Source organism: Athene cunicularia (assembly GCF_003259725.1).
Source record: "Athene cunicularia isolate RWA chromosome 12 unlocalized genomic scaffold, athCun1 chr12_part1, whole genome shotgun sequence".
Taxonomy (NCBI): Eukaryota; Metazoa; Chordata; class Aves; order Strigiformes; family Strigidae; genus Athene; species Athene cunicularia.
In genome coordinates, this window is record NW_020799116.1 from 16,281,523 (window position 1) to 16,308,055 (window position 26,533).

Consider the following 26,533-nt stretch of genomic DNA (forward strand, 5'->3'; position numbering starts at 1 on the left):
CTCGGGCCCCGCCGCAGCCCGGACCCCCTCGGCCGCCTCACATCTGCCTTTCCCGCGGAGCCCCCGGCCCGTCTTGCTCCCGCCCGGAGGCCGCGGGGGGCGGCGGCAGGCTCGCTCCCGCCGGGCCGCTAACGCGACATGTCTCTTTTCTAGCCAAGTCCTGATTCGGAGCAGAGTCCTTCGGGAAAATGGAAAATACATTCCAAAACAGGTACGGAGCTGCGCGAATGGCTTTGTGCTTCCCAGAGAGGATAACTCGGAATGAGGTCCAAAGCCAGCAGTTGTGTCAGTGGCGTGTCCAGGTTAGAGCCGCTCTCGGATATGGGGCAGCCTCTGCACAAGTGCCCCGTGGGGTCAGACCGCCCGGCTGGGTCTCCCCCTGCCCAGAGTAGCGTCTGGAAGTGCAGTGGGTAGCAGAAGCTTAGGAAAACTGGACACAGGACCCCTGTACATGTCTCTTCCCTGACATTAACATTAGCTTCCACTGCTTGGTGTTGTAACTGCATACTAAAGTGAAGTCTGTACCCAAAACATTATGTTTAATATCTGCCAGGGATTTAGTAAGAGCTTGGGATAATGAGGGAGTCGCCCAATGCCAGCTGTAATGTCAGTCACTTGCATTGGCTGAGTTGCTGCCAAGTTATGTTCACTGTAAAATCAGAAGTCAGCTCGGGGGAATGAAAATGCCAGACACACTGGTATCGGTCCAGAGCCACTATGAACTTTACACGGAGCACTAAAAGCTCTTCAATCGTTGTGGATTCTTCTCCAGAGGATTCTTCAAATTATCTTAAGAATTTTAGAAAGCCAGGGAGCTGGTGCTCTGGATCCAGCAAAACAGAAAAGTGAGCAGCTTCAAAGCATACAGGCAATGAAGTACCTCTCCAAGAAAGAAGAATGTGTTACAGAAGAGCTCATAAGATGTCTGCATGTCTGAGCAAGAAATAATGCTGCTGTCCTTTCATTTCTTATGATGTTAGCATTGGCTTTTTTTTTTTGTTTTCAGTCTTTCTTGACCCGGAAATATTTTTTTAATAACCCAGAGGATGGATTTTTTAAGAAAACAAAAAGAAAGGTAGTGCCTCCTTCACCGATGACAGGTATGTTAAGGTACCATAAGCATAACCAGGCAGAAAAATTTTTTGCCAAGGTAGGAAGGTGAATCAACTTCGTAAAGAGCTCAGTGAATGTGAGGGAGGGGGTGGGACTGTGCAGCTGTGCATTGGGGAGGAGGTGGGGAGAGATCCCTCTCTGGTAGCAACATGTTGGGTCACTTCATTCTGCTTAACTTCAAACTCCAGCTGCCTGCAGCGTCTCAGGAGGCCACAACCACCTCAGTGCTGCCAGAAATGGGAAGTCCTGCTCTCATTCATGTGCTTTTGTCAGTTTTGCATCAGCTTCTGCTGGACCTTCTCTAAACTGATTTAACTTATTAATGAGGTCAAAGATCTTAACAGCAAATTAGTTGATATTGTCATTTTTCAAGCTAAATCAGCTCACAGAGGGGTCCAGCAAGTTCAACAATTGGAGCAAGGGATGGGGTCAAACACAGACAAAGTGGCTGGGGTCAGACACAGCAGAGAACACAAGACCCTTCTGGCAGCAGCAGCCACTGCCAAGCTGGCTGCTCATCTCATTTTCCAAAGTATTTTACAACAGTGGAAAATAATAGATATGGGATAGGACTGTTACCTCTCATTTAGTTTCTTAATTAAAATAGCTGATGCAGGTGAAGTAATCTCTTTTCCCTTTATTGATATACTGCTGTTTTACATGAAATCTTTGCATTGCAGATCCTACCATGTTGACAGATATGATGAAGGGGAATGTAACCAATGTTCTGCCTATGATCCTCATCGGTGGTTGGATCAACATGACGTTTTCAGGATTTGTCACGAGTAAGTGTCTGGAACAACACAGCCTGTGGGTCTGGCTGCATTTCTGACTATGATCTCAAGGGTCTGGGCTGCATCAGAGCTTTGCTCCTCTACCTGAAAGCAGTCGAGTGGAAGCAGCGTGCATTTGTCTTGCGGCACCACCGCTGTTCACTCCCTGAACGCCACTGACGTGCCTGCCCCAGCATGAAGGAGGGAAAATGTTTTCAGAGTACCAGCCACAGTCACACAGAAAATAGCTCATGTATTAGGGAACAATTGTAGTGACAATATTTAAATTTATTAAAACTGTCAGTTACTGTGTAATGCAGGGTATACGTATCAAAATACTTCCTTAAATTCATGGTTCTGGTGGTGTTTTTTTTTTCCTTACTGTTTGTGTGATAGCCATTTCCTTAACAAAGGACATTCCCCTTCACAGTCACTGAAACAATACCTGTGATGGTTTGGCCATCTAATAAAGTTTCAAAAAGTCTTTTCATATTAAAATAAATACAGAACTCCATTTTTTTTGAAGGTTTTTGATAAGTTGTTATAGTTTGCATTGCATTCAGATCACATGAGATTTAATAAAAGAAACATCTACTAGCTTTGCCATTTGCTCTGCAATTATGTAGTGTCACTGTGTGAAACTGAACTTTTTTTCTATCCTGCAGCAAAGGTCCCATTTCCTCTGACGCTGCGTTTTAAACCAATGTTGCAGCAGGGAATTGAACTGCTCACTTTAGATGCATCCTGGTAAGCCTGTGTTCTCAGCAAGCAAGGTTGAATATTCACTTGGAAAATTTTTGAATGTGCCAATAACCCTTGAGTGGTCTGTGTGTGCTTCTGAAATGAGATCACAAGCCAGCTTTAAACCAAAATCAACCATGCTTGTTCTGATTTATCAGGGTGAGCTCTGCTTCCTGGTACTTCTTGAATGTGTTTGGACTCAGAAGCATTTATACTCTCATCCTGGGCCAAGATAATGGTAAGATACTGTCATTTCTCTGAAAGAGCTGGCTTCTCCTTCCATGGGATAACTTCTGAGGGAGGCTGGGGAAGGATTTCTAAATTTCCAGCCAAAAAGCTCTTGAAAGCCTTACCCACTTCTGTGAGGTTACTCTGCCCTGGCCAGGTTTGACATTGCCTGCAGCAAGTACCCAGATCTTCTTCATCAGGCATTAGCTAAGTGCTCATAAACTTCCATGGTAATTAACCCATGCTTTCTTTCTCATCAAATTGGTGTGCAGAAATATTGCTCTCCAGCTCACTTTTACTTCTAGCAAGGGTCAGTTTTAAGGAAAGCTGCAAAGATTTCTTAAGGCTATATGCAGGGCAGGACAGATACTGTTTCTGAGGTTGCTGCAAATGTAGAAGACTCCCTTTTCCTCCATTTGTCAGTGTATCTTATGTAAACTTAACTAAGATGTAGCAGGTGAGAACAAGATAACCTTGTGAGAACGCTTTATGGCACATTAGTATTGCATTCTGGGTGTTTCTGCAACTTTCTGGTTTATAGCCAAAAAAGAGCCTGGTGGCACTGTGCTCTGAGAAATGCTGTTTAAATGACACAAATAAAAATGAACCTCTCATTTTTCTTTTGTAGCTGCAGATCAGTCTAGGGTGATGCAAGAACAAATGACAGGGGCAGCAATGGCCATGCCAGCAGACACTAACAAAGCATTTAAGGTACAGTACTCCCACTTTGCTGTGAGCTTACAGGATTGTAGGCTGTATGTAACCCATCCTCTCCCTGTGCTGAGCAAGGGAATCGCTCTGGATTCCTGTTCCTAAAATTAGAGCTGACAGCTGATGAAGGGTATGGAAGTTGCCCTGGGTCTGGTAGAGCTCCAATACCCTGAAGCAAACCTGGATCATTCCTGATACAAAAGCTGAATTCATGTGCCATCTTCTGCTTTTGCAGAAGATTTTTTTCTTTTGCTTGAGATTACTTCCAAAGCAGAACTGGCTCACAAAAAGTTGTGATGATACTGCAGCTGAACACAAGTCCAGCAGGCATGTGATGGAACTTGGGTAAGAAAATCAAGCAAGTCAGCTCAACTGAAAATATCTGAGGATTTGACAGTGTCTTGAAGTTCTCCTAAGCAGCCTCTGTAGACACTTGCTTATTAGACTGCCTCCACCTTTCACAACACTAGTTTATGCATAAAGGGAAGGTCCTGGTCTCTGGTTTTATGTACTATAATACAGATTTACCCATAGACAACCTGTTACCTGGGAAGTCAGGATCGCCTGCTCCTGCAGTTGCTTGTATTCAGTAACATTCTTGGTTAAAAAAACCCTACATCACCCAGGCAGGGGCTCAGCAAGGGACGAGGGGGGCTGCAGTCTGCAGCTCTGCTGGAGCAGTAGCTGTTCTGTCACAAACTGCAGCACTGAGATGCAATTCCAACCAGTACCTTGTGCTCTTCTGGCTCACGTTCCTCTGCTTCCTTGCTGGTACTGGCTATTCAGAGCCTTCAGCCCTGTAGGGACCTAAACCTGCTGCACCATCCCCAGCAGGAACAAAGCAAGCAAGCCTGTACCGCAGAAGTGTTCTGGCCAAGAAATACAACTCTGCTGCTGGGCATCACATGACATGATTTTGCAGGCTGTATACAGCTTATTCCACAATACTGGACCAACACTTCATGGACTAAGAGGAGGAGAGATTTGTGTTCATAGCTGGTGGAAAATAAATAGTGGGGGAGATAATTTTTATATTTAGGATGAAATTCTGTTCTTAGGTCTTGGGCTGCTGTGAACACCCAGCTTAATGAATTAATAACCTCTGCAGCCCCAGGGAGCTTTTTGGTTGGAGAACAGTGTAGTGAGGCACATCAAGTCTGTTGCAGAATTTTTGACCCATAACTGTTCTATCAAATGCCTCTGAACTAAGGAATTAACTAACCACAAAGCACTTGACCCCTCAGAACAGAACTGGCGCTTTCTAGAGACAGCTATTTTAGAAGAAATGGACTATTCCAGAAGGTTAGAGGGTTTCAAAAAGTAGATAATGTATTTTTTCTAATTTTCTGAGGTACTTATATTGGCCAACTATCTAATACACAGTTAAGTGCAAAACACAGCTTTCAGAGTTGAGAGGATTGCCAGGTTCTTAATAGAACTTATGGTTTTTTTGCAGTTTTTAAGGTAAGCACTGCTTTGCATAGTTCTTGTCTACTTTAATACTGTGTTGCTTTCCTTTCTCTACCTGTTTATTATCAATGCAGACAGAATGGGAAGCTTTAGAATTGACTGATCATCAGTGGGCCTTAGAGGATGTAGAAGAAGAGCTCATGGCAAAAGACCTCCATTTTGAAGGCATGTTTAAGGAAGAACTTCAGACCTCCATCTTCTGACATTGAGAATTTGCTTTTGTCTCTTCTTGTAAAAGCGATTTGAAGAGAAATCTGTTACTTAAAACTGTATAATGTATTTTAGCAAGGCTGAGAATAAAACACACCATGTTCAGAACTGCATTTACCTAACTGATTTGAGCCCCAGGACTGAGTACATTGTATTTGAGCCAAAGGCTCTTGGTGGGTGTTTCTAGCTGGAGTTTTGTTTCACTTCTCCAGCATACATCTCCCAGGAAGAGACATAAAACTTCTGTACACAAAGAGCAACCTTGCTTGAATTAAGGAACTTAAAACTTCATGAGACCGAAAAAGTACAAGCAGTGCCTGTGTTTCTGGTTTTATCCTTGTAAACAAATGCACAGCTAGTTATCCTTTGCTTATGAACAATTAAGTCATCCTCATCTGATTAACAATTCAAAACTGACTTAGTGACAAAGTATCTTCTGCATCTTCAGAAGCAATGTGGGATTCAGTTTCTGAAAGTGGTGGTTGCCCTTCTTCTTTTATACTTGTTTCTCCTGTTAAAATAATTGGGGTTGAAGCTTTTTCAAAGAAGCAAAAGCAAGAGGGAGTTACTCACCCCTTGTCCATGGCAAAGCATGGGACAGCTCACCTTCCTCTTATCTCCAAGCCTGCACCGAGGCTCCCCAGTGCTGCAATCGGCTCCTTCGGCCCCTGTCAACCTCCTGGTGGAGCCACCGGTGCTCACGGGGGCAACTTCTGTCCCCCTCTGCTGCTTTTGTTCCGGGGCAGAGCAGCTCCTCAGAGGTATTTGGGCAGAGGAGAGCTAGAGCTGGCGTTTCTACGCAGAGGTAGCAAACACACAGACTCTGCTTGTTAATTTAATCCTTCCCAAGTCCGTGTATAAGCACCTCAGACTGGCTAGAACCCCTCCCACCTGCCAGGCTGGCAGCAGGACCAACACCCAGCAGGGGTGCCTGGCTGCTCCTGTAGTCCCCTACAGTTATTTACTGTGCCAGATGGGGAAAATAAATACTTTATTTTAAGCCTCCTGCCTGCCCATCTTGCACCTTAGAGAACAGGGAGCAACCGTTCCTGGCTTGTCTGCAGGAGTTCCTCAGATCTCTTCCCCAGGGAGAAAAATCCTAACCTGGGAAAATGCTTCTTAAACAGCATCTCTTCCATACTCTCTGGCTGTTATTTTTTTCCTCTGTATTCTAAGCCCTTTTTTTCAGGGTGAAATTGCACACCCTCTTCAAAGCAGGAGCTGAACCAGAACTGACACACAGCCTTCTCTTACCAAAATCATCTCCCTCTGAACAGGAGCTGTAGCTCAAATACATTCTTTTCTGCCTGAGAGACCTCTTTCCTGAATGCTAATGGTAGTGCTTCACTGACAATACAGCCTGTGTTTCAGGTTATTTCTCCCTCCCTTTCACAATGGAGCATTTCAGTTCACTTCATGCCCTCAGCATTCTGGTATAAGCCATTCCTGCGAGCCTGCACTCTGATACACAACACCCAGACACCTCCACATCCAAAAGCTGCCGCTTCACTTTCCCTTCTTCCCATGACAGGTTTCAGGCCAGGCTTTGGAGGTCAGCATTTCACAGCAAAGCTCACCACCTGCTCTACCACCTGTTCTATATTAAGGCTCTTCTAACCCTCTCTGAGGCTCCAGCTAAGATCAAGCTCCTCCGCTATTACACTGTAATTGCGACATGAAGGCTTCAAACCACCTTACTGGGGCTTCACAGCCCACCTTGACCTGCAAGATTTTGACAATCCCCCAGATTTCCTGCACACACCCCAGTGCTAAATGCACACGAGCCTGTTACATTCAACTTCTGGCTTTTCCAGCCCGCTCATACATGCGTTCATGTTGCCTTGAGGAGGAAATTGCAGTGACTACAGGACAGCTATGTCAGTGGCACTGCCACAGGCAGCCCTGATACCCCCAGAGAAAATGGACAGGAAAGCCAGGACTGCCACCCACCCCCTCCCCCAAGATCTGCAGAGGAACGATGAGGAAGCCACAGCTGAGGCTGCCCAGTGCCACAGAAAGATGAGGATGGGCTTTGCTACAGCACCAGGCACCAGCAACCCAACACCACAGGAGAGAAAAGAGCACAAACTCTCAGAGGTACAGAGCAGTGCAGGCAGCGGCTGCTCTTCTCCCAGATCCCCACTGGCAGAGCAGGGAGGGGTTGGCTCTGCAGGACTCGCCCTCCCCCAGCCAAAAGGGCTGCTGGAGCACCAAGCATCCCCACAACCAGCATCCTCAGGTCACACAACAAAAGCTGGAAATACAACAACAACCAGTTTCAGTGCAAACCACTCTTTAATTTTCCTCTTTGTACAATAGAGCCAGCCACTTACAAAGTGCTAGTCTAAAAAACAGGTCTGGTATTACAGCACACACACACCAGCCAAAGCCCATCAGCTCAGAGGCAGAGAAAGAAAGAGCTGGGCCACTTTTTCTGCAGTACAACAGTCTGTTTAGCATCTGAGCATCAGAGATTTAGCCCCACTGATGCATTTCTCAGCACAGGTAGGGAGTCGAGGAGGGTAACAAAGACTATTTCAAACTGATTTTTCTTTTATAAAGATCTTTTACTCCCCTCCTTTTCCTCTCCTCCCTGTTTTGAAATGCCCACATGATTTTCTTTCAGGGTAAAATGAACAAAAAAATGCTTATCAGAGTAATTCAGTGCAGTGCTACAGCTTAAAAATTGCTTTTTGGATGCTCCCGTCAGCAACAAAGAAAAAAAACCAGAAATACAATATTAAGAGTTGTAAAAATTCCAAGCAACCCCAAAACCAGAAGAACAGAAGCAACTGAGCAATTATGATCTCAAAATTCAGATTTCCATCTTCGAAAGCAAAATTCTATAGAAGAGGATCACAATCTTAGTGTGCCAGCTAGAGACAGCCCTCCCTCCTCCTCTCCCTCGCCTCCCAGTGCCCTGGCTAAGGGGCCGCACGGTGCTGCCCTCCCTGCCCACTGCTTGGAGCAGAGGACAGCAAGCAGCTGGCTCAGCTTTTGCTTGGCTGCAGCACAGCAGAGGTGCAGGGACGGGCACACAATTTCCTACGGGGCTTGTCACTGGGAGCTGCAGAAAGGGAACTGAGCTGGCATATTTGGAGTTAAATAGACGACCACTGTTAGGCTGACCATCAGAACAGTCAGCATACAGTCAGCAACAAAGTACAGGGACTGTGCACAGAAAAGCCCGTGGCTGCAAGTACAACTTCTGGGGGGAAAAAAAGCAGGGCAGCAGCCTGTCTTAGCCTTTTGTTCTGCCAACACACTTGGCTCCAAGAAGGAAAAAAACCTCCTGTTCAGTTCACCACCTTGAGCTAGATCTTTCCTTAAAAAACACAGACTACAACTCTAGATTTTTCCCATGGAAGACCAGTTCTCCACTGAGGACTGACTTATGTGGCGATCACAAAGTCCTCATTCAAGAAGAAAGCTGGACTCATGTCCTACAAGTAACACAGACAGTAAAGGAGGACAAAAGGAAGAGCATTTGCCAGTTGTGCCAAAAGGATGAAGCAGAACTATCAAACAGGTAAGGCAAAGAGAGACCTTGGACAGGACCTCCACACCCACAGCCTCACAGAAGATGATGGGGCTGGGGATCTAAAGGGCAGCACTCAAAGGAGGAGCAGAAAGGCTGAAAGAGCAGTCCAGAAAAACAAAAGTCGCAGGAGAAAACGCTGAAAACTGACACACAGTCCGTTGCATTGGGCTGTCAGCCTTACAGGCAACAGCTCTGGGGACGCAGTGCTGAGCTTTGCTGGAGAAAACACTCCAAGGAGTCACATAAATGAGCAAAAAAGGATAAAAATGCTGCCACTGAACAAAGCATAGGAGAAATGGTGAAAGCAGAAAAGTGCTTACAGAGCAGCCTGGAAGCGAGGGGTGTAGATGGATGGAGAGAACAAGAAATCGCCAACCTTGTGGATGATATTTTCTCTGCAGAAGAACGGGAGCCAAAGCCAGAAGAGCTGCATCCTGCATTGCTGTGGGGATCAGCCTGCACATACACCACATCACAGGCAGGTGTGATTCGCTTCTGGAGAAGTTCCCTACATTACAGGATCCGGTGTTCACATGAAAAAGGCTGAGTCTAAACTGCTCAGAAGAGCCTCAGATGCATCAGGGAAAGGATACAAGAAAGAGAAATGTTTGTTGCGTAGCAAGGGTAATTGCATACCAAAGTATGATGGCAGAGACTGCAACAGACAGGTCAGATGTACAAAGATCTGAACTGAACTTCCAGAAAGGGTGCAGCAAGCCACCCTGACACAGGCAGGGCCCAACAGCAACACCAAAGAGTTGGCAGGAAGCCCCCAAGCCGATTCACAGAATCATACCCACCGTACTCTTCCACGGGCCCCTGCAAGGCTCAGCTGTGAGCAGGCCTCCAGCTCAGGCTGTGCTCTCCTGACCCCAGCTACAACCCTCAGCCCCAGCCCAGCCCCAGTCCCTGCCTCTAGCCACACAGCTCAGCCAGATTTTAAAAAGAACTTTATTGAAGCTCCAATATATATTATTTTTGGCCTCTAAATACCCAAGTGTCAGCACCTATTCCTGGCTCTCCAGTGCTATTCTGCAACCCCCAGCACTGAATCTTTCAGTGCCAGATTTTCTGCTTGACTCCTACAGAAGGAAGAAAAATTTTCAGACGCCTCAGGCATGGCTTTAGAAGAGCAACCGCTAACATGGTGGCCGAGTGCTGGAGGAGATGTTTAGTTGGTATCCATGCCGTCACATTCTTCTTGGGGAGGAGATGGGGCAGTATGTTCCTCGCTGTTTCGGCGCTGATAAAACAGCACATACGCAGCTTTTGTCTAACAAACAAAAAAGAAAACCATCTGAAACAATCCACACAGCTTGGCTCGAAATGTAACGCCCAAAGCAGGGAACCACAATTTCAGCACAAACTCAATTAGCCTCAGGCCAAATACTCACCACTATTTGGTCTTCTGAAGCCACTGATACACTGCTGTCATCAAAGTAGTACCACTTGTCATTCACTTTGTTCTTCGCGTAGGCCGTGTCTGTCAGGAGAAGACACTGTAGCTCAGTACTCCAGGCAAGACGGGTAGGTAACGCCACACCACCGGCATTGCACTAGTGATGCTCGAGACTCAAACTGAGTATGCATGGGAGGCCAGGAGCTAGCTGTGACATCAACTACCCCAAACCTAGTCCACCAACATACACATCTTCTAGGACATGCTAGCTGATCCTGCGTACCACTTACCCCTGATAGATGAGATACAGGGCAAAGAAACTTAGGAAAAAAAATATAGTGTTTTGTTCACCTCCCCCCCCCTTGAGTCAGAGCTTTCCCAAACACACAGTTTAAGACTGCATTTTACTGTTTTTCATACGAAAAAAAATTTCTGATGATGATGGATCCAATATAGTGCTTTCAAGAGTCCTCACTCAAGAAGAAAGTTGGACTGAAGTCCTGCAAAGTCTCTTCCAAGACTTCTGTAACTAAGATCTCCAATCCCAAACTATGTCCCCCTTCAGCTGATGCTATCCCACAGTGACACACCCTTCAAATTAAGCACACACACTGCCAAACAGCAGTTAGTGTCCTCTCACAGCAAAACACTTCTGGGTAATTCTAGAAGTGTCACCTACAGCACAGATCTGCATGGACACCTGATATAGGGAACTCACCTACAGATTTCATCTATGCTGCAACAAAAACAGTGACAGAAAACACAGACTTGTGATAATGGGATTGTCAAAGGGATTTTTTTTCTCCTGATGGCATAAGATTTTCCCTGCTAAGTTAAGCTCTTGTCAGTGCAAAAGTGGAGACATTCTACTGCAAGCTAATGTCAGCTGAGCAACCCAGAAGTCCCATTTGTTTGTGGCTTGTTTTAGAAAAAGTCTGAAACAAAGGAAAATGAAAAAGGAAAAAAATAGGTGCTTTAAATTGCTATTGTAGCAAACAGAATCCAGGACAGGAAATGCAGAAAGGCACCAGACCCAGCTTCACAACAAGGTGTGCCCTCTGCTCTGTCTACCTGGCCTACAAGCAACTGCTGCTCCTCAGACCTTGTCTCACCACCGAGGGAACCTGGCAGCTCCCGCTTGGCTGCCCTGACTGCCACCAACCTCCACACTGCAGCGGTGATGCTGCACCCACGCTGGACAAGCAGCTGCCCTCTGGCTGAGTCCTGGAGATGAACTGACAGCTTATGCTGAGGACTCATCCCAGCACTCTCCAGCAAGAAGCTCCTTTCCACAATTACACGTTTGGCATTGAAAAATCTTGATTCCACTCAAACTGGGGAACACCATCACACACTCTGATGACTACTAATGACACAGGCATCAGAGTCAGACCTCAGGCAGCTGCAAACTACACAAACTGGCTAGCTGCTCCGCAGATCCTAATAGGAAGGACATTACCTTCCAATATGCTGTTCACCTGCATACAAACATTGCTGAGTTTTCGATTAGACAGCCTTGGGGAGGTCTCCAATGCACTAAGCCCTCTACCTATATTTCCTTGTGCACAAAGGACAAAGAAGCAGCTACTCACAGTGGCCTACTCCCATGGCTCCATAGTGATTGGAAACTGCAATGAGGTCATACACATATGAGCCTGCTCTCGGGTCACAGACAAACTCGGACATGTTTAAACCCCTGGAAGGAAATCCAAAAATATCAGTACACCCATAACCAGCACTTTCTAAAAAATGATGCATGACACCGGTGAAGCTTTGCAGGCAGGCAGCACTGGTGGTGAAGTGATGCACTCTGCTGCTCAACACCCAAATGTTCTTAAAGACCAGACACATTACACCTCCTACACAGGGCAGGTCCTGGTAAACTCATCAAGTGCTGCCAAAAGATTTAAAGGGAAGTGCTGAATAAAGACAGTTCAGAGTGTCCCTGTGAAGGCATGAAAACTGAGATAGGAGCAGTAAGGAATATGCTTCATCCTGCAGCAGGATGCTGACAAGCAGAAGCAGAGGAATGAGGCAGGCTTTCATCCTGTACTTGTGCAATCTTCAGTACTCTGCCCAATAAATTTGCTAAATTCTCTCTAGAAGTTCTCTTGGTTCAGGAGAACCACATGGTTTTAACCTAATTTCAAAAGAAACAGCAACTGCTAGTAACTAGTGTTCTTTTGAATTGTGCAGATCTGATTATGGTTAAGATTAACAAAAAAAACCACCCCACACCAAAAACCCAGCCAACTCAACTCATGCCTGCTGTTTTGCAGTGCAAACCCAGAAGACAGAGCTGTTCCAGTTACAGCTTTAATAACAAGCCCACCCAACAGTAACATCAGAAGTACATTTCTCTTGACCAGCTCCTTCAAGCTCTTCCTAGCTCAAGGAAAGAAACCTACCTGATAGGGAATTCCACAACAGTGTCAAGTTTATCCCTCCAGTATCTGCTGTATGAGAAGCGTTTTAAATGCACTACCAAAATCCTGGGCAAAGACCACAAGTCAAACTTCTTTGTGGCCTGCTGATGTCTCTTACAGTTAGGGCAGTACCTGAGAAGGAGTAACAAATAAGGAAATGAATAACTACGTTGAAAGAAAAGCCTCTGGCCTTCCATTAAAAAAATGCCTCAACAGCACAGTACAGTCCCTGCCTTAAGAAAGCATTTTGACTCTGGAATACGCAGATGAACACACTTCCTCAGAAGTTTCCAAACTGCAACTAGCTTTCACTTTATAGGCAAAACGTGCTATGGCAAGTGCATTAACTGAACATTGTACAAAGATTAATTTTTCTTTTGTAAATTAAAAAAAAAGGTTTAAAGGTCCCATCATTTATTATCTCTGATGCAGCTCAAACACATTACAGTTGCAAACACATCTATAGCATGTAATTAAAAATTAATAAGAAACAATCACCTAAGTTATTTTCTTACACAGCTAGCAAACAACCTCTAAAAACCTGCATACACAGTAATCACAATCTGGTCACTTAGGATCTGCTGTTCCTAGCCCCTCTGGACTAGAGATTTTTGACAGAGTTAGGAGTGGGTCAGGACTGGTTCAAGCTAGAAATAATACAAAATTACACCCTAAGGTAGGTACATGCTTTCACTCTTTATTACCACAACTGCTTCCTCTGACACTGTCTGGAAGATAGATGTATACTGGAGAATTAAAAATAGCTTGATCTTTGGAAGCTACATGCCCACTGCCACTTTTTTTCCTTTAAATAAAGACAGGAAACAAATATTTATTAACCCACATCTGCACGTCAATGCAATTAACCCACGTCAGTGACTTAACACAGAACTGATAGACTTCTCACAGATTAAGATAAAAGGACAGACCTGGGCAATTATCAGAATCCCATGACAATGTGAACTCAAATAGTTACGGCATTTTACACTAAACATGGCAGGCAGGCAGAGGCTCTTACCACGGGTCATGTTCACCAAGCGTTTCCATAGTAGTGAAGAGCTCTATGCAGTCTCTGAGGGCTACCACAGCCTTCTTCTTCTGTGGTTGTAACATACTTCCATGTTTTTCAAATGCCTAGTGAAAGACATGCATGCTTTATTCAATTCCACATAACTCTTTAATCACTTTCACCATGCTGCTTGTTTCTGGCCCCCCCTTTCCCACCCATCAATCATTTCAAGCTTCCAGCCATTCCATTCTTGTGTTATAAACACTCTGTAAGAGAAAATATAGTATGTCCTTCCTTCAAAGTTGGTGGGTTTGGGGTTTTTTTGCAAAAGAGTAAAACCAGTTTATTTTGTTACAAAACACAATCCAGCAGAACTCACAGAAAGAATAATGAGCTTTCTACCAGACTCTATGAATTTGGTTTCAGGTTTCTATTGGGTTTTGGGGGTTTGTTTCGTTTGTTGAGCAGACTATGAACTAGACTCTTTAGCTTTGAAATTAAAATGTCTACTTTTCAGAACACACTGGAAATAGATCCGCAATTATAAGTCTACAGACCTTATCACTAAAAGATTTTAAGTAAATATATCTCATGCTGGTGATTCCAATAGTTATGAAGGGAGCTACACCTACATTTCACCATCTATTGTAATCGTTTAAGTACCATGCAAGTTTACATATAGATATTTATGAAAAGAGTATATACAACAACCTGTGCCTCCTGTTCATCAAAAAGTAGCCTTCGTGTATCAGAATCCCAATCAACAGCAAGTGCAGAAAAAGCTACAAAAAAGAAGAAACATTTATTGCAAAGGTGTAAGGAGAAAGAAGAAAAAAATTATAGCAAGATAATAATTACCATTTAGTTTTAAGATTTTTCCTTCTACAATGGAGTTTATTTCGGAGGTCCCAGAGGAATTCACAAGGCTAAAAGTGAAATGCCACTTCTTGCAAGGCTGCAGGTCTCTTGCTGACTCGATCTGCATACAACCCTCAGAGTGGCAGGGATCAACTTCTGCCAGCTTCTCCTTGCCTTCCTGCCCGCCATCCTGATGCTCCATCTCTTCAATGTCGCCTAGCAAAATTTAAAACAAGCACAATATTAAAGAGCTTCACTGAAAGCTTAGACTGACACCTCACATGGACAGCTGTTTGCATGAGCATGTTACCATACACACTGATGACTTGGAAAGTAATGAAAAGACATGCAGAAAAAGAAAACTGCTGGCTAACCACTACACCCAGAGATGTATTTTCTCTGTTAGTAGATGCCAGGTAATGTGCTAGGTTTTATATCCTAGTATCAGGCACGATGGAGAGTGCTCAGTTCACAGAAGGCTAACAATTATATCGTCTGACAGCACACCCTAATAAACACCCCAAGGGAGAATCATCAAGGTTGCAGTTGGGTATCTTTACAGAAGGGAATATGTAAGTCTCCAGGGAAGTTATTCCCATTCCTCAAGGAAAAATGGGCAGGTCTTTTTCCATTTACCTCATTCTAGTTGTTACTCTCAAGCAGCGTGAGTAATTCCAAAGAGGAAAGGGAAACATGCATTTGCCATCAGTGTTGAAAACTTCTTTGTAAGCATCTATCCTAGGAATAAGACTTCACGATTCTAGGTTCATGAATAGAAAACACCATTTCCACTTTATTTCTCCAGAACTTGTCTTTGTGTCCTAACAGGCCAGTTTTCATCACCAAAGGGCCTATTAGGAAAGGAGTTGCCTCTGGAGGGAGGCACCTGAACACCTAGTAGGGAAGCAAGGACTTTCATAACATCAGTCATGATAAACACACACCACACCTTGTAGTCCTGCTGCTGCTTATGTACTTCTGATCTCCCTTGGAAGGAAAACCTTCTGCAAGAATTCTCACCATACCATGCAGAAATCCTATGCAATAGCATGGTTTAACCATTGTGAAAAAACAATCTGCTAGAGATTAAGCCAAATATACACAGCACGAAGTTTTATTAGCATTTGGTTTAAGAGCCAAAAAGCTTCCAGCCAGTTTTGAAAGGACTTTACCTTCAACCACACCATTGGAGCCATTGCAGGTTCCTTTGTCTGGGCAGGGCGTAGAGTATTCTTCTGCCAAAGGGAGTTTCACATAGCGGCTAAAGGGAGGGAATATGTTTAGAATACAATCATAAAGCTCTACATCAGAACAACAGCACTCCTCTCCATCCTAAGTTCTTGGTGTCCAATCCCCCTCAGCAAACCAGAACACATCCTGTACAGCACCATTTACAGGCCAAAAGGTCTCAGAATGAGTCAAACTACAATTCCGTAAGTCTTTGTTCTCACTGCTTGTTCCAAGCTTTACTGGCATTAGATGGAAAAGGCAAAAATAAGTTACGGTGGCCCCATCTGAGTGCCCTGAAAACACAGCCTGAGTTCTGCTCCTGACCCGTTTTGCACCACCAGGCACATCGCTTCCCTTGTGACCACCACCAGCATTATCTTACAGCCTGCTTTTACAGAACCCAAAAAAACAGGACCTTGACATGCCCCTGCAGCCTCCAGACACTAATGCAATACAAATCCTGATCTATATGCCACATAAAAATCAAGGAAAATTCTTCCCATTAACAAGGATCAGTAATCCTATTATAGCGTAACTGAGTAAGTGACCACTAGAACTCTGCACAGAATTCAATGGTACAGACATGACTTACCTGATCTGCTCCGAAACCACACTGTACAAGTGATCCACAGTGAGTTTGTGTTTCGGCACAGATATCAGTAGTGGCTGACCAAAGAGTACGGTCCCTGAAGTATTGCTGGACTGCCTCACTGTCTTCTCCCGAAAGTAAACAGAGAGAGTAACATACTCCAGGCCATCCTCACTTGGCTTGCAAACTTCATACCTGTTTGAAAGACAGGTATTTCTGTGGGTTATTTCCAATGCCAAGAAGCACAGCTGGTAGAAGCAATATGAACTCAGTCCAACAAGTCTCTCCATCAGGTCCTCCTGAGAAGGACAAAAAGGGTTGTACTCTGTCTTCATGCTACAGAGCAGTTTCCTGAACACTTCCCACGGCTCACAATGGCACAGGATACATACCTACCACCAACTCAACTGTCACCTTCCCTCTGTCTTTATTCCCAATTCACATCCCTATTGCCACTCACCTCCCAAGACATTACCCTGACAACTACATGTTGCTTCAGCCAGATCACAGTGTCAATGAAAAATACTAAATGCATTCTGAAACCCCTCAGACAGTGCCTGTTCCCTCTGGAGAAAGAAACCCTCTTGATACCTTGGATCTTGCATTCTCCCAGCCTCTCATACAGTTAATGGCCTGAGCTCACATCACTGAGCAGCCAATGTTTCAGAAAACCAAGAGTTTGGAAACATCTGCTTCATAGAAAAAAATCCAAGGATAGTAAACACACAAGAAAAATATTCTGGAAGAAAACAAACAGCTCTGGAGAACACTGAGACAGAACAGAGACATAGCTTGTGCTACTGGGAAAAACAGCAAATGAGGTATTTGCAGATGTCAGAATCAAGAGAAGTCATGTGGTCCAACACTATCACATTGTTCACTTCAGGACTGTTCATTACAAAAAAATTCATTTTCAGGAATGCCAAGTCACACTCCTCTTTAATTTGGTGAGTCACCTGTCCCAAACTTATCTTAAAACTGAAAGAGAAAGAAAGACTTATGAAAGATGTCACTACACATAAAAACCAAGACCAACAATCATGTATCTGAATGTAGTAACTCTTTAACAGCTCTCTTACATTAAACAAGCCACTTCCTTTCTCTCAAGGGCCAAGAAACATTTTTTTATTCCTGTGTTCAAAATGTCCTGCAGAGCAGGGAGGAGATTGTAGTTCTGCTCTATTCTACTTAAACAAAAAGGGATCCCACCTTGGGGCTTGCACTGAGTCAGTAGAGTACATGAAGAAAAACATCCTTCCAGAGAGCCCCAGTCCAGCCCACCAAGAGCATCAGAGATCAGTCAGCATAAGACAGTCCAGCACAAATGGCTGTTGAGGTTTTCTAGGCTGTCATTGCTATTCAGCACTGGACACGGTTCACACCTTCTAAAGTTTCCTGAGAAACAGCACCACAAAGAGGTGAATTATTTTACTTAGCACTGTTTAAATAATAAAAGACCATACTCAGTCCCAGAGCATTATCTACAATTAATTCCAGGTCTCATGAGACCCTTAAGTTGGACTCTATAAAACAGATCAGCGTGACATGCACATGGTTCCTCAACATTCTTGTGACTCCTCTCACATCACCTACATTGTGCTCTGCAAGCAGCAACTAATGCAGCCCCCATTTAGACTCCATCCTCATGCACCTGAATGAAGCCCTGCCCATGCAACCAAACAGATGGGACAGAAGGAAAAAGCTAAGTATTACCCATACACAGGTGTCATCCATCAGAATCAGCCTGCATGCTGTACCCCTACAGCACTCTGCGAAAGAGCATCTCAAACACTTCTCACTGAAACATAACAAATTTGGTTACTCAAGTGCCCCTCTACCCACTCCACCTCAGAACAGCTTTTACACACTAGTATTAGAGGCAGACATATCAGAGTCAGGATCTGACATTTTCTGAATCTCTCGAGCAACAGCTATCCCTTCTGAAAAAATAAATCATCTAAGATAAAATACTTTATCATTTAAGGATGGCTGAACAGCTGATACTGAGAACTACTGGACAATACACTGTAATTCTGTATCTTAGAACTTAATTCACAAAACATAAAGACAATGCTACATGAGACTCACAACATGGTTTTAGAAGTCAGACTCATTAGCTCAGCTGCTACCACACTGCTGGATTGCCTTTATAATTCATGACAACTCTGAGAAGTGTCTGAAAAATGCTAAGCAATGGTGTAAGACTTGACCAGTCTTCACCAGCATTATAAAGACTTCAGGTCTGTGGTTGTAACTCAGAAAGGAAGCAGTGAGCAATGAAGTAGGTAACTTTTGTTGCCTTGCAAACTAGAAGTTAAGCAAATGCACAGGAGCATGAAAAGCTACAGAAAGACAGGGCAGAGCTACGTAAAAAGGCACTAACAGCAAAAAGTACTCTGAGCTAAACACCAGGCAAACGTACATGTTGTATGTTACTGAAACATTCTCTCCCAAGTGCTGGGATCTATGATATTAGTTCCAGCTGAAAAACACTATGTGGATCACAAGTCAATCTATAGCAACAACCAAGAAAAGAAGTATATTTTGTAAAAGAACAGAGAAGGGTAAGAAAAAAAAAAGCCATTGCAGAAGCTGACAAACAGATCCATCTGAACAGGATTAATACTGCACACCAACCCAGAGATGCTGCTGTGAAATTACAATAGGTTCAAAATTTGACAGTAAGAATGAACAGAAGACGGGAAAAACCTAGATGAAAACACTGCACATATTCTGATCTTCTAGGAAGTGGAAATACTCCTAATCTGTTTACTTTTTTTCATAATACCAGAACACAAGCAAACAAGTAAACTAGAAGATAAGAAACTACTAATGCAACTTTTTCAGACAACAGGCAGTTTGCCCTATAGAAGCTGGTCAGAAGATTCTGCCAGTATTACCAAGGAGCAAGATTAAAAAAGATGGGGGAATTCAACCAGCAAGATTTTTACAAAGTCTAAAAATACAAGCTCATTTTGGAAAGGACATAAACCCTCATTTCAAACAAGAAAACATCAATTTCAGCAAGTAAGAACAAACTTCCTATATCAGTCTGCTACAAGATCTCGCACATCTCAAACATTCCATATAGAACTACTGGACTAGCTGGTTCACTGACCTAACTCAGTTCAGTAATTGTTGTAGCCTCTGTCACACTCACAAACCTGACATTTCTGCAGCCAGTCGCGGTTTTTCATAACCATGAACTCATCTAACATAATACACAGCATGTTGTAAGAGAAGGCAGAAAACATGGTATGTATGGCACACTAAACAAATCTTATTCAAATATGCACACTTCCATAGGTTAAAGGTGACCTGCAAATCAATTTGTGAAACTTTCATCAATGTAAACAGTACATATTATATTATACGCCCCATTAGCCAGGCTAAGAGAACAGGGGTGTCTAGTTTATCCATCAAAACATTTTTCTTCTTAGGCCTTAAGAACTAAGAAGAAATACTGAGTGATACCCTTGAAACGGGTTGCTGAGTTTGTTTTCAAGTGGTACTTACCTGACCCCTTGTAGGCCGGCTCCAAGCTCCAGCAGGATCCCTGGGTGATGTGATATCACCAGCATGGTGCATGCGTGGGTGTTACTTTGGAGCAGGAGCCGGAGGTCCTAGTGGGGCTGGACTTCACAGAACCTGAGAAAAAGAGATAGTAAGCATTTCGGTTATGTGCCGAATGCTGTTCTCTGGTTAGCCTGGAGAATGAGAGCATTCAGCACAAACACTGAACTAATGTCATCAAATTGATTTGCAGACCACCTTTACATAAGTAAGTGACTTTCTGATCATTTGCCACAGATCTGCCTGTCCTTTCACAGGAACAACATGCCTCGCAAGAAACATTTACAATGCTGTGAGAAGCGGGCTAGTCCCACTGTTACTTGGCTGCACTGCCCCTACACATGATGCCAGCAATCTTGGTTCAAGTCTGATATCAAACTTCTCTATTTCTGCAAGCATCTCACTTCTTTTCTGACGCTAAAGTATTAACACATCTTACATCAGGACTACACTATGTTTCCAAGCCTGTCAGGATGAGAGAGAGAGAGGACTGCAAAGCCTCGTGAAAGAATGGGCTTGGAGAATTCTAGCCCCAAACTCTCCTCCCCTTTCAGATGACCTGGAAAAGAAAATGTATAGTTTTGTCCTTTTGTGCAAAAGGAGCCAGGTTCATTTTGGGATGCATCTGAGAGTTACTTATTCATGTGAACATCAAGAAGCTCAGTAATATTTGCATTTCTTCTTTTTGAAGCACAACAGGTAAAGTAACACACCACAAGAAGCAATGAGCCAGAAACTGAGCAGGTGAAAGGAAAAAATCTATCTTAGCCATCCAGTACAGATTATTTTTTCCCCCAAAATTACTGTCCATTCAGCTTAAATTCCAAATGGAGTCCAATTCTCGTCCCCCTTCCCCCTGCCAAGTTTCAGCATCTCTCACACTTCAAAGGGACATGAAAATTCACGATGCATGTCTCAAGATGTCCAACGTCCCCTGCAAAAAAAATCACAGAAAGCTGAACATGTCTTCCCTCATATCTCTACGGTGAAAACAGGGAAAAACATACAGCTTTTCTGACCACTGAAATCACCATAAAAATGTGCAAAGCTCAATATTCGATACATCCTATGTGTTGCATGTTTCACAAATATTCATGAACAGTACAGTCTGGACTACAATATCTGTGCCTGCAGACCATGTCCTCTGTCAAGCAAATATAAAAAAAACAATAAAGCACATTCCAGCTACGCTACTCCTACTGCAACATGTTGTGCGAGTTCCTGCTCACTGACATTTACAACTGAAGCATTTCATGGAGATTGACGTTCTGTTCGGTAACCAACAAATACATAGGCCTAAATCAAAAGTTGAGATATTGGTGTTAAAAGCAAGACAACAGTACAAAAGTAGAGTTGTTTATTGTTTGGGGTGGGGGTGTTTATTTTAATTATGTCCCTGCTGGGGCATAAATGTTCTACAGTATTAGATCCCTCCTTGAATTTTGAGCAGAGATGTGTGTTGTAGCTGGCTGTTATTGTTAGTGCACAATATTCTAAAATCAGAAGTCTGACAAAGCAACAAGAATATTGTGGTCATAAGCAGCCCCAGGTCTGCCTACTGCTTTCAGCAAAGCAAACCTGGAGAAATACTGCAAGAGACTGACCACTTATATCTAAATTTTTCAGTCCTCAGACAACTTCAGGTGATGCTAAGAAATGTACTGAAGGCAAGAACTGCCAGTTTAAATTACTACAAGACCCTAAAGCTTCAGAACCATTGACACAACTGCCTTCTGTTCCAGGTGGAAGATATGTTGGACTCTGAGCAAAGTCCTGTTGAGAGGGAGACAAGAGCAGCAAGGAACAGTGGAACAATTTGAAGGCAGCTGCTCATGAAGTCAAGAGCTCGGGGGCCCTGTAGCTCCCCCTATCACTACACACACATTCTTTGCATTCTCAGACTAGCAAACAATCACAGATGACTATAATAAAACTTTGGTCTCCTTCTGGCAGTGTAAGGGAGGAGTACTTTTCAGTTACACCAATAAAAAGATGATTTAAACACTAACACAAGGCATGGAAGGGTGCTATCTTCAGTTTATCACAGCTTCTCTCATAATTCTCTTAGTGTAGCTCTCAGGAAGGAACAAATTTAAAGATCTGTAAGCAAAACCAAATTAAAAGACTAAGCAGCAAAATCCCTCACAAAAACACTTCAAATATCAGTAAGACCCACTAAGCAGTCTGAAATTTTAAAATACAAGTTTGGGGAATGTACACAGGAAAAACCTATTTCTGAATGTGCTATACTGATTTAACTCTGTTTTGAACTGCTTACATTTTTGCACTTCATTTTCTAAACAGTGAAAAAAACTGCATCTAACTTCAATTCCTTAAAACAAGTAATAAGATGTACACATTACAGTTTGCCAGCAGGGAAGTCTTGTCACGGGACATAACTGTCAAATAAGAACAGATGATCTATATAAAAAGGACAGGATAAAACATGAATTAGGAAAGAGTTCCAGTATGTGAGACAGTGAATATCATGCTAATTTAGATACAAGAGATGTTTTGATTCTAGAAAACACCTCTTATTTAAATGCAAACAATTAATGGTCCTCTGCCACAACCCAGGTTGCACATATGTCAGTTCTAAACACATCTAGGTTAACATTTGGTACCTAAGAACATACCCTGAAAAGGACAGCATGACTACCAGACATCCCTCTCCAGTCTGTATTTCCTACCTCATAGCTGACACACTTCTCAGTTTTGCTGCACTGTGAGCACAATATCCTGAAATGATGCAGTTTTCCTATTTGATTTTTAACATAAATAATGTTATCCTCATCTTCTTTTCTGTAACTTCTATTCTCCTAGAACAGAAGCTGATAGTTTTTGGTCTTACTACACAATGCAAATTCAAACACATCTTGGGAAAAATTATGTTTTCAAAACATGGTAGGCAAGCAGCTTCCAGAGTTTCTTCCTTGCTTATAAATCAATTGCTATCTTGTCAGCCCAGCTTAATGCTTTACAAAGTCTTCTTAGAAGTTTATTTTGTGGCAATATCCAGTATAAACGTAGTGCAAATAAACTTTTGATGGATTGGAATGATTTATTGAATCTTTTTTAGGTTGTTATTTATTTTAATTGTGTATTTTGGGGGAAAACAGTCCATTATACAGCTATACTTTCTAATGAAAGAAGGCAGCTGTTCCCCTTCATTAATCGATACAAAGATAGTCTTCTTTCAGAAACAGAACAGAGATGAGTTACCCAGTGTAGCAAGTGATACACCCTACAACTACATCACCAGTCAGCACAATTTTCCAAGCTGTGCAGGCATATAGAGCCATCCTTCAAGTTGTAAGAAGCAAGTCTTTTCCCATCACTCCTCTAAAGAATTGGCCTTAATTTCAAACCAAAATAACAGAATTCTTTTTACTGGACACTTAAGTCTTCTTCATTGACTTTGTGAAAACAAAATGTTTCTCTACTATACATTATTTTGATTACACATTTTTAGTTTCAAGTGAAAGTAAGTTTGTTCTTTAAAGGTACAAGGTTCTGAAAATCTGAAGATATTTTTTTTAAATATTTTTTATGCTTCCATTTAATAAACAGTGGGATATTTGCTTCTAACCTAAGAAGGCAAGTAAGTTGCTGAGATATCAGAAACTCCTGAATTTACCAGCAGCAATCTGAACATACAACCACCAGGTTGCCACATTCTCCAGCCATGCATCAAACAGCATCTTCAGGAAGGCAGTAATCCCTGACCTGTTACATCATTGATGATAACTGCTGCCAGAAATGTAACAGCTTGAGGAGCACTTGAGAAATTTCTGTATAATCCACCCCTGCTCCGCTCTTGAGGCGCTTCCACATGGATCCTGGGATAGCTGTGTGCAGAGCAACATGGCACTTCACGCCAGACAAGAGGATGGTTGTTTTAACACTGCCCTGCCTCCTGACCCAGGTTATCATCTAGTTCCACAGTTACATCAACTCAGCTAAGGTGCAGGAACTGCCGAGTGTTACTCAACCAGTACTTAGGATAAACATAAGCTATGTTTTTATGTCAAAAACATAAAAAGAGGGGAATTTTAGGAATGCTGAATCAGTTAAGGTAAAAGGAACAAATTCACCAGAGAACACAGGAGGGACGAACGGACTGCTCCTGCTCTGGTTTTGGAGAAGAAGCCCACACAGAAAGTGTACACTACAGTGCCTGGGTCCAGCCCCAAGGTGGGGACCAGTAGTAGGTACAAGTCAGAGCAGTGCTTGCTTCTCATTAAAAAAAGCAAGCAGGCAACACAAGAGAAGTCCCAGAACTAAAGGAAAATGTACAAGAGCCAGTGTGACAGCTAAAAGTGCCAGGGTGGGGTTTGTGCAGGAGTCCTCTCCAGCAGGTATAAAATCATCCTTTCTGCAAGAAAGAGAAGGCAGAGATACACCTCCATAGCTACAAGTACATTCCCCAATGGAAAATAACTTTTGAAGCCAGCAGGACAAAAATATTCACAGTACCTTTTAAGTTATGCCGATTTTTAGCAAAGATGTACCAAGTACAAAGAAGCAGTATTACCCCTCAAAAAGCAACTCAGATTATTCTCAGTCTTAAAAACATTAAGGTTTAGAAAGCCCAAAAACACTTACATAAGACAGTTTCAACTTACAGAAAAAAGCTTTAATTCACAGAGATCTCAAGGATTCCTCAAACCATGGACTAAATACAAATTAAAAACATTTCCTGCAAGGATAAACTAAAGAAAATCATAATTTCATAGAAACATACTAGAAACACATAACACAAGGAATAACATAAAAAAAAAAAAAACAAAAAAAAAAGCCTTCAGCATACCCTTTATGTTGTCAGTTTGAAAGAGCCCCATGAATCAAAAACCTAACATAGCTAATCTTAAATCCTACCAAGTCCTTTCAGTGACAATTTTCAAAGCTTCTGCCAGTGCGGCTGTATTTTCACAGCCTGCTCACCCCAGACTCTACAAGCAAGTAACACAAAAGGGTACAAATTCCTAAAGAATCACCCAAACCTGCAGTTCGGGAATCCCAAATTGAAGACCACCCTGATCGCTCTCCCCTTGTACCAGCCTTAACACAAAACTGATGTACTGTCAAGCCCTCCTTTCACACCTGCTTCAGCAGATACAAAACATTAATAGATGGAAACAGAGTGGAATTTAAGAACATTCACAGTTCTATTACCATTTCTTGAATTATTTAATTAAATCTTAGAACATCTAAGCGCAGACTTTTTATAACCAGACAAAGTAAGCAGATTATCAAAAATAAAAGTAATTACGCACTTGTCTTTAAATAAAAAGTCTTGCTCTTTACGGACAAGTGCTTCTCTGTCACATTTTTGAGACAAGACTCCCTTTCAGTAAAAGAATGCTGGTTTTTAGCTGTAGGTTAAAATATTACTTTACATTTCTTTTCTCTGATCAGGGGGTTAGAGCACCTCCCTTGTGAGGACAGGCTGAGAGAGTTGGGGTTGTTCAGCCTGGAGAAGGCTCCAGGTGATACAGGGGTATTCTGGAAAATGGACAATAATTGTAACATAGAATAAAATGACTAACAAGGTTAAAAGCCAGGAGACTGTATGTTTAACTGAAAAATTACTGAGCTTTGAAAACAGAGGCCCAAGGACAGGAGGAAGGAAAACCACGGCAATGAAAGATAAAGGGCAATTTATTACCCAAATAATTAAGCCAAGGCCGAAGGATGTGCAACAGTCCTTAGATAAGGGGGCTAACAAGCAGGACAAGAAGAAACTGGTTTTATGGTCTGGCAATGTTGTAACTGGGGAAAGATGAAAAGCTGACAGCGAGGAAGACTGCCAGCCTTCCCCCAGAAGACCCCCGAAGACGACCATCAGGACGCAATACGCAGGTGCAAAGATGACATAAACATTCCAGAACTGCTGACACAAGCCTTTTGAACTAAACCCCACCTTAGTTATGTATATGTATGTTGTATTCTGTAACCCTATGAATATGTATAAGGTACCTGCATTTAAGATGTAACGTAAGAAGCCTGGGTGTGCACAATAGGTGGAGCGACGCCCCACGCACCCAGCACTGCAATAAAGAATGCCTGCTTTCTAAAACTTTAAACGAAGTCTTAGAGAGTGTATTTCAACCAGATTTTTTGGTATCAGTTTTGGCGACCCAGATGGGATTCTGCTTCTGAAGCTCGACAGATCCTGGGATCATGGAACCTCATCTGGCACCGGGGATTTATCGGAGAGGAGCCCTGATCACCGAACTGGAGGGCTGGAAGCAAGAACTTCAGATTATAAGTAAGGCATTCTTTGCAATTTCTTTTATGGTTTTGGAAATTTTGGGTTTCTATCCATAAGTTGCAGATGCATAGCCGTGCAGGATAGATGTGGGAAAATACCCACGAGAAGAAGGGATAAATCTCCCTGGATTAAATACTGTGGCATACGTTTCGGTGTATTTGGTAACTTTGTATGCTATATACCTCTGTTTGCCTGAAAAGCAAACAGCTGTTTGTGAAAGAAACAGCTTAAATTTTTCAACTTTAACAACTATTGACTTACTTGGTATCCTGAACTTGCATGATTGAGTGTGTGTGTGTGTGTGTGTGTGTGTGCGCGCGCGCGCATGCGCGAATAAATAAATAAATATATATATAAATAAAATGGGGGCTGGGAGTTCCACCGGTGG

The 26,533-nt window shown here is 42.9% G+C and overlaps 2 protein-coding genes across 3 annotated transcripts in view; one reads left to right on the plus strand and one right to left on the minus strand.

Annotated features, from left to right (window-relative positions):
* The window catches only part of EMC3 (ER membrane protein complex subunit 3), a 5,681-nt gene extending 325 nt beyond the window's left edge, over nucleotides 1-5,356 (plus strand). Inside the window, exons 2-8 of the mRNA XM_026857818.1 lie at nucleotides 154-211; nucleotides 1,007-1,100; nucleotides 1,794-1,898; nucleotides 2,552-2,633; nucleotides 2,786-2,865; nucleotides 3,484-3,566; nucleotides 5,111-5,356. Of these exons, the coding sequence (XP_026713619.1) occupies nucleotides 154-211; nucleotides 1,007-1,100; nucleotides 1,794-1,898; nucleotides 2,552-2,633; nucleotides 2,786-2,865; nucleotides 3,484-3,566; nucleotides 5,111-5,239 (631 nt within the window). The 3' untranslated portion in view covers nucleotides 5,240-5,356. The remainder of the gene's footprint in view (nucleotides 1-153; nucleotides 212-1,006; nucleotides 1,101-1,793; nucleotides 1,899-2,551; nucleotides 2,634-2,785; nucleotides 2,866-3,483; nucleotides 3,567-5,110) is intronic.
* Nucleotides 5,357-7,522: 2,166 nt separating this feature from the next.
* Nucleotides 7,523-26,533, minus strand: part of USP4 (ubiquitin specific peptidase 4) — a 59,101-nt gene continuing 40,090 nt past the window's right edge. For both annotated transcript variants that reach the window (XM_026857811.1, XM_026857810.1), the window contains 9 exons: nucleotides 16,302-16,493; nucleotides 15,652-15,740; nucleotides 14,480-14,695; nucleotides 14,333-14,403; nucleotides 13,631-13,746; nucleotides 12,595-12,744; nucleotides 11,779-11,882; nucleotides 10,182-10,270; nucleotides 7,523-10,060 (listed from right to left, as the gene is read on the minus strand). In XM_026857811.1, the coding sequence (XP_026713612.1) occupies nucleotides 9,959-10,060; nucleotides 10,182-10,270; nucleotides 11,779-11,882; nucleotides 12,595-12,744; nucleotides 13,631-13,746; nucleotides 14,333-14,403; nucleotides 14,480-14,695; nucleotides 15,652-15,740; nucleotides 16,302-16,493 (1,129 nt within the window). In that variant the 3' untranslated portion in view covers nucleotides 7,523-9,958. The remainder of the gene's footprint in view (nucleotides 10,061-10,181; nucleotides 10,271-11,778; nucleotides 11,883-12,594; nucleotides 12,745-13,630; nucleotides 13,747-14,332; nucleotides 14,404-14,479; nucleotides 14,696-15,651; nucleotides 15,741-16,301; nucleotides 16,494-26,533) is intronic.